Source organism: Rhopilema esculentum, chromosome 19, assembly GCF_057945365.1.
Source record: "Rhopilema esculentum isolate cy_ngs chromosome 19, ASM5794536v1, whole genome shotgun sequence".
Classification (NCBI taxonomy): Eukaryota; Metazoa; Cnidaria; class Scyphozoa; order Rhizostomeae; family Rhizostomatidae; genus Rhopilema; species Rhopilema esculentum.
The window spans coordinates 3,967,679-3,976,200 of NC_142833.1; the positions used below are offsets into that span (position 1 = coordinate 3,967,679).

The 8,522-nt window shown below is 36.1% G+C and overlaps 1 protein-coding gene across 1 annotated transcript; it reads left to right on the plus strand.

The window, feature by feature from the left end:
- Positions 1-764: 764 nt before the first annotated feature.
- Positions 765-7,833, plus strand: LOC135688501 (uncharacterized). Its single transcript, XM_065205371.2, has 6 exons — positions 765-1,115; positions 2,953-3,030; positions 3,199-3,354; positions 3,853-3,976; positions 6,488-6,684; positions 7,256-7,833. Exons 1-6 carry the CDS (start codon positions 803-805, stop codon positions 7,738-7,740), a joined length of 1,353 nt encoding a protein of 450 aa, XP_065061443.2. The 5' UTR covers positions 765-802; the 3' UTR covers positions 7,741-7,833.
- Positions 7,834-8,522: the final 689 nt, after the last annotated feature.

Here is an 8,522-nt window from a genome sequence, read left to right on the forward strand (position 1 = left end):
CAGTTGCTTTTTTATTCAAGGGTGAGGTTAGAAAGCGTATCTTTGGGCTGTTCAGTGCCAAGTAAACGTGTTGATTTATACCGACCATCAACTTTGCCAAGTAAGCAGAAAGGGGCATATCAATCCGCAAAAGCCTAGTGCACCATTGGGGATAATCTTATTGAAGAATCTTTCAACAGTAATCGACAAGAGCAAGGAGGTCATAGTCAGATATCATAAAGTAATACAAACAAATTTAAATTTTTTATCACAAAATGACAGATTTCAATTCTTCTATTAACAAAATTTTTAAAAATTGGTCTTTAGAAAAATTAAGAAATTGTTTTTAAAAAGAGTAGAAAAAGGTGGATAAGTGAATATACAGCAGAACTGGCCACGGATGAAGAAAGTATTACCTCTAAAACATTGCAAATAAGATATCTAAGATCATTTTAGATTAACTTAAATGTTCTCAACGCGTATCCCTCTACATTCAGCCTCGCAATCTTCCTAAAATGATCAGCCTCGCATCCCTCTACATTCAGCTTCGCATCCCTCTACATTCAGCCTTTACAAAGTGCAAATTTAGATATGATTTAGAATGCTTTCAAGTTCTTTAAACAAAATTTTATTTACGCTTTTGATGTTCGCAAACCTCTAGAAGTATTGAAATATCATTGACATGTTTACGAGACTACTTGTTTAAGAAAGATTGCTGGTTGTTTACGAGGTCAGCCAGTCTACCATGAGCAAGTGCTCATTACACTCCTTACAAAAGAATGTCAAGCACGTACACCATATTACATTGTGTTGGTTTTTAAACATGATACTGAAATTTTTTATTGTCCTCTTTGTACTTCTGGCAATTGTTAATTGCCAGGGTACTGATGGGGGCAATGGAGGGAAAGAAACGGGGAGTTCTGGGAAGGAGGGTGATAATAGCAAAGGTGCGGAGGGTCAGCAAGGAGGAGGACAGGAAGGTGGGAAAACACAGGATGAAGGTGCTGAAAGCAACAAAACAAAAAGCCAGGGTGGAGACAGTAATGACAAAGACCAAAGTGGAGCAGGTCAGGGTGGAGAAAGCGGAGGAAATAATGAAGAAGCGAAAGTAGAGGAAATTTGTGGTAAAGGACAAGGTAACTAGAGCATTAGAATTTTCAAAGTCCTTAAAATGGCGAAAAGCCCGATATTTATGGTAGCTAAATGACTGATGCTGGAGTTTTGCTTGTCAAATTTACGCTTTTGAATGATATCAAAATACACGCTACACAAATGCATTAAAGAATAACGAAAGCGCATAACCACATAAACTAGTCCATCCGTGCCCTTTAAAGGATAAACAAAATCGCTTGTCCGATTCATATATTTTGTTTCCCCTATTAAGCGTGAAATATGAGCAAGCAACAAAGAAGATGAAACCGTAGCTTTCAATTGTTTATTCAGACTCAAAACGGTTGGTTGGAAAATGACTTATCTCTAAAATACAGTACAATATCTTATCGATCATTACGAAAATCAATGGAGTCTTTTATTCAAATGATCACTCTTATCGTTATCATTGATTTATCAACGAGACAAACGGTGACTGCAACGTAAATATTTCCAGCTGCGAGCAAACAAGATAGTACGAGGAGAATTTAATAGAAAGCGCTCTTAGTGTTATGTACAAACTTAAGATATTTCGGTACAATATATTGTCTAGCTCAAAAGACAATAATAAGAAGATTTTGATGCATGATTATCAAATTTTTATATTATATTATTTTATATTATTTTTCAAAGTGTAGCTATCGTTCCTTTTAATTTTTTCCCAGAAATAATTAATTTTCATTCCTATTTTTTCAAATTTTTTGTTAAACTTTTGCCAGCGAAACAGAATTTTTGTAAGTTCATTTTTGTTACTTTTAGAAATATTTTTATACCTGCGACAATTTTAGTGATTTTCTTTACCTTATGTCTCAAAAAAATGCTCAATGGAGCTTCTTTGAGTGACAAACTAGGTAGAATCGGGTTTTCGTATAAAGAAACTCCCTAAAGAACATGTTGTACTATGTTCTGATAGAATGTTAAGAATATCGTGCAGGAAGTTTTTGCAAAGATAGAAATATGTAGGCCTCTATGAATAGATCAAAACGCTTGGATTCACGCAAACCACAATCAGTGGATAAGTCAAAAATATTTACTTCATCCTATTCATTGAAACGTTGGTTATAGTCAAGATTAGCGTGAGCTTGGCAATGTCTATCAACCATTAACCAGCAGAATCAAACCATAAACAAAGTCGCGATTGGTCAATCAAAAGAAACTTATTTGTCGCTTCATGGTTTTTTATGCGAATTCAGACAAATGTCGCACATTTCCCACGAGCACCTGAATTCGCACACGCAAATCTTTTTGTGTCATCTTCATATCACACTTGTGAAAAAATACAAATTTAATATTAAAATCCTTCTTTGACATCATTTTTCACGGAACCATAGTAGAATGACTATGAAAGACTTATCCGCATTCTAATGTACATAGTCATTTGTTGTGCATAGGACTGGAGACAAAGGGACTCCATTCGGGCAGTTTTGTTTTAACTCAGCAACAATTTCAGGCAAGTTCCTTGGCGAGCCCCCCCCCCCCCCCTACTCCCCCATCCAAAAAAAATTTTTCTGTGCTTGATCACAAGATACTTTGAGAAGCATGTTGCAAATTAATGCAGGAGAGATATGAATATTGAAAGAAATAGTTAGCAAGACTTCTTATCTCTATTAGAGCAGTTGATTCCAATAAGCAACTTAAATATATTTGCTTCAGACTGTCTAACTATTTGTGCTATTATTAGTTGCAATTTTTTTTGACTTCCCAAACCTGTTTCGATGTAAATTAAAAGCGACATAGTGGTAAGTCTTCATTAGTAACACAGAACGTATCCAAAACATTTTTTACTTGGCAGCCTAATGCTTGATTAACTGCTTGTTATCATAGGAGATACAAGACCAGAGACGCCAGAAGAAAAGAAAGAAGAAGCCGAGGCAGAGGAAAATAAAGATGATAAAAAAGAAAGTGAGATTCTCATTCTCATAATGACTTCATTGTAGACTTTTAAAAAACTAACAATTCTCAATCAACAAAAATTTTCCTTCCTCTTACACCAAAATTATAAAATTGATAAATGACATTTTTAAGATGTTTTTACGCTATGTTGACACATAAACTCTTTCTTTTATTTAGAGAAGTTTTTCTTTTCTGGTGACATGAGAGTAACGAAAGAGCAAAAGGACGAACTTGAAAGATATTTCCAGACGGGACAGAAAAGGGAGGCTACAAGTAGGCCCAATGCCAAATGGCCAAACCAAACAGTTTACTACACATATCACTCAAATTTGGGTAAGATAACTTTCGAGCCTTAAAATCTGATTTATTGACAAAAAAATAAATTTGCTATGTCGACGGTTCTTAATAAGCAGAATCTGTTTCAATGAAGCGATTTTAGAGCTTCTTTTTTTATCTTTAGCCGTGACAAGTTCTCCATGACATGCTTAGCGGCAGCTGTTTTGAGAAAATCGATTGTGATTTGCATTTTCATGGGTTACGATACTAGGCCGAATATGAAAATATAGTCGCAAAGCATGTCGGTTGCGCAAAAGCCATTAACTTTTTGCTATATCCAAAACAACTTTAGGTGAAAGCTAAATTCACATCGCTCTCAATTTTACCAGTATCCTTGAATTCTACAGAAAAAGGTACTCTCTAATTTAAAAAAGCAGAGCCACCTATAAAAATGGCTACAACTGCATAGTGTAGATCTACAACGCTACTGCTAAACAATCATCTCTTTTTCCTTGCTTTATCTTGAAAATTAATTTTATTCTAAATATTTTGCAGGCAAAAAGGCTAGGGATGCAATCGACGCTGCTATAAGAGATATCGAAGAATATACGTGTCTTACTTTTGTGAAAAGGGTGGACAGGTCCATTGAGCAGTACATCACATTTGTCAAACAGAACGGGTAAAGTACCTTTCGTGGCAGAAGTGCTTTGCAGGCACGCTGGAGATTGGGGCTGGGTTACCCTGGGTTCCAGCGCGTCAGTTTCGAGGAAATAGGGCGTCAAGGAAATAGGGGGTTGAGGAAATAGGGGGCTGAGGGAGCACTCTTCCGCAACCCCCTATTTCATCGACGCCCTATTTCATCGACACTGACGCTCTGGAACCCAGGATAGGGCTGGGTGGGCTGTAGCCCCAATTTTTCACTGAAGTATGATATCAAAATTGTGGCATCACAGATTAGGGTGGCAACTACTATAGAAATCCGCCACCAAGTTACTAGAGCCCCCTAATCGATAATGTGCTCCGGCGTCCCTGCTTATTTTTGGTTTGAACTTTCTGTCATTGAGCATTTGTCATTTATTCTTGGCTTTTTAGCATGAAATAGTAGGCTTTTTAACAGTTTGATAGATTTTTGGATTATTGGATGGTTTTCTGCATCCTTACGCACTGAATAGTGTGGTGGAATTACGATTTTACCCGGACAAAAATAAAAAAAAGCTGTAATTTGGCACATAGGTTACATACGATACTGGGAATAACCAGAAAAAAGCCCCTTCATTGGACATTGGTAATTCCTTATTTGGGCAAATCCCATATGGCACTGATCAGCAGGGGTTCAAATTTTGATGTCGCTAAAACCACATTATATGTAAATTTTCTGAAAGACAGTTTCATGCTGAACAACTTTTTTTCAACATACATGCCCTTACAATGTGGAAATAAGTACTTTCTGGTCAAAAATAGCAGATAGGGGGCAACTGGGCAATAGAATGTGTATAGGTTGAGTGGGCCCGGGTTGAGTCAGCCCGGGCTGAGTGGGCCCGGTTTAAGTCAGACCGGGTTGAGTGTGCCCGGTTTAAGTCAGCCCGGGCTGAGTTGGTATTATCATATTTTATATTATTCACACACTTCATGATTTTGCATCGATAGAATTTGCCATATAAAATGAAAATATTCAGCAAGAGGATCTGCCATTTTCTCGGCGCGCTTTTCAATATTCACTCGTCCCACTTTGTTTCTGCCCAATCACCACTAAATTTCCATATTCTAAGGGTACGTATGTTAAATAAAAGTTATTCAGCATGAAATTATCTTTCAAAAGATGTACATACTATGTGCTTTTAGCAACATTAAAATTTTGAACCACTACTTACCACTACAGTGCGCCATTTTAGTATTTGTCCAAATTAACAATACCCAATGTCCAATTGATGGGGCTTTTTTTCTGGTCATTTTCAACTTAGTAGTATAGAACATCTGTGCCAAATTACAGCTTTATATTATTTTTATCCGGGTTAGACCGTTTTTATATCTAATTCCACTACACTAGATACTTGATTCTATAATCTTTTTCAACATCCTTTGAATCTTGATTTTTGCTTTAGAGCTAATTTTTTGCCCGTTCCAGATCTTGTTTTCGTAACGGGGTTTGGAAATCGTTGTCTTGATAAGGATATTTTTGTTGATATGGACGGGTCCAAATGTTGATTCAATAAAATCCAATTCAAAATTATCAATCTAAAGAAAGATTCAAGACTCACTGCTAACAATGAGCCTTTGCGAGGGTGGCAAATTATCCAGGCGACAATCCAAACAATTGCAGAAAACTTCTACGGATTAACCATAATTGATTTCAGGCTGTCTGAAAATGCAGTATGGGATGCTTGCGTAGCGCAATGGCTTATTGTTAGCAATGAGTCTTTAAGAAACTCCTGGGGAGTGGAACGATTGTTTGCAACTTGAAGTTGTTTAAAATGCAGCGTAAAATAGTTAAAATAAAATGAAGAAGACCTATGGCCTACCAGCATTCTTAAGAAGCTGAAAAATTAATAATTGATAAAAGATTTGAGACAAGGAACATCTCAATGTGCCGAGATAAAAACAGAAAATGATAATAAAAATGATGCAATAGAAATGATAGATAGAAAGACAAATGATATACAGACAAGTGGTAGGCAGAAAATGTTAGATATTTTGCTTGCATATGCATGGCTTCTCCTGAGTTACAATAGTAAATACAGAAGGAATGCATTCATGAAATATATCTGTGAATAAGACGTATTGGTGTTCGCATCAGTACAGCAATCAACTCTAGTAGAAGGCTCCAAGATAAACTAATGAAAGCGACCAGATCTTTGAAACAGAGTTCAGAAAAGTTGTTAACCTTCCTCCTGACAAAAACATACTAGAAGGCAAACCTCTCTCACAAAACAATAGGAAGTGACCGTGGCTTGGGTGTGTAATGGAGCTTCTATTATTTTCCATGGACCTTCCTCCGGTCAGTGGCCGTGCGACCGTAATGTTTTCCTGACTCTGCGTTGAAATATAAACTTTTGTGTGTAGCTTTAAAGTTTTTACAGAAAACATCAAAATTGTTTGGTTGCAGCAAAATATAGAAAGCAAGTTGTCGATAGTTGCTGATAGTGCAATGTGCTTACCTACATTGTTTATTTAGAAATCTACTTTGTAATAGGTGTTGGTCATATGTTGGCATGCTTTCAAAGCCACAACTTCGGATGGGTTACAAGCAAGAAATTTCAATTGGTCAAGGTTGCGAGTACAAAGGAACTGCGATTCATGAAATATTCCACGCTCTTGGATTTGAACACGAGCAGTCTCGTCCTGACAGAGATAAATACGTCAAAATTAACTTTCAAAATATAGACAAAGGTAGGATTTCTTACAGCCATAAACGGACTAGGTTCTAAACAGTTTTTTCGTGGTAGGGAGCCTGAAAATTGCTTTGAAAAAAGCACACATTTTATAACATATTGGCTAAAAGTTTTTCGTCTGGAACTTTTCAGAGCATAAAACGTCAGAATAAGGGTCCGAAAGAAAATGATGAAAATGTATACCATGGCCATATGGATTGAAATAGGCCAATCAGAAAAATGCAAGCACAAGATCTGTATGGGTGTCCAATCAGTGCCGCGTGCCTACCACTGGAGTCCAAGAGAGAAAGCGAACTCCTTCTGTCTACACAATGGTGGCTTTTTTGTTTGTATGTAGAGTAAATTCTCGGTAAATTCAGTTGACTCAAACGGCAAAGAAATTTTTGCATAAATAACACAACGATGCTAAAATGAAGGTTATAAAATTTAAGCTAGCAAAGTAATGTTCACAGAAGTAGGGCAAAACTCTTTAAAGGGGAATAACAAAGTTTAATTCATTCATGTTTTTTTAACAGTTTATGAAACAATTCTCTGCTACAGTAATCATTAAACGATTTTACACATTTCAGATAAGGCGAACAATTTCAAAAAAATACAGAACTCAATAAATCTTGGTGTTGGATATGACTACAATAGTATCATGCACTACCCTGACTGGGCATTTAGCAATAACGGGAAGCCAACTATAGAGGCGGTTGGAAATGCGATAGGGGCCGAAATAGGCCAGCGTGATGGAATGACTGCTGGAGACATCGAGCAGGTGAAGAAGTATTACGAATGTGATAAGGCTTCAGGATCTGGAAAAGATGCAACATTTACCCAAATACTGCGTAGGGAATTCAAAAATGAAAAACAAGGAAAGAAACCAGACGACAAAAAGGGAGGTAAATGTGAGATGCAATTCAAAGATGAGGAGAAAAACAAGGAACGTAAAAGGGCGAAGAAAGAGATGTTGATCAAAATGCAAGAAGAAAACATGCAGAGGTTGAAAGAAGAAGAGGACAAAAAATACCTCAAGATGCTTAAAAAAAGAACATTTAAGTCAAATCATTGATCAATTAATTTGATGTATTGATATGCTCATTGTGAGTTACAATACTTATTAAATCGTTGTTGAGCTGAAGAAGGTAAATTTGCAACGCTCCAATTTTTGTCTTTTTTGGGAGTTTACCTAATCTAGGGAACTGGTCTTCAACAGATAGTAGACAAATCACACACCTGCTCAAACTCGCAATCCGTCTCAAATATCTAAGAGTATTAAACGATATTGGGGATTTTGCGACATTAGAATTTATCAGACATTATTCAAAAGACTTATTAAAAAAAACTAGACAAATTGGAAGTTTGCAATTGACAAAAGAAACAAGAGAAAACTATAATAGGTGAATTTTGTAGAAATGTCAAGAGCATCCTGAATTGAATCATTACACAAAGAAGTAAAAAGATTTCAGCAAAAATTACAGATACAAAAATGGCAAACATTAGGAAACGAAATTTTTGGCAAGAGTGTCTTTAAATGCATTAATCGACATATATTAAAATGTGTAGTGACTTGCATGAGTGTCAAAAATGTATAGCAGAAGCATTTGTAAAACCAAAGAATTATTTCATTTTTCAGGATTTCAAATTGGAACTCTTCAAACTTAGCAGAAAAGATCCTCTTGGAATAGCTTTAAATGCACCCATAAACATATTAAGGCCAATCGCAGTAGTATTAGGGTTAAAAAGGATAATATTGATTTTTATAAAGGAAGAAAATTTCAATAGACCTACCTATTTTATAGCTTAAGGTAGGCTCGCAAAATCCATCAAAAATATCATAGTAATATCTGTTTC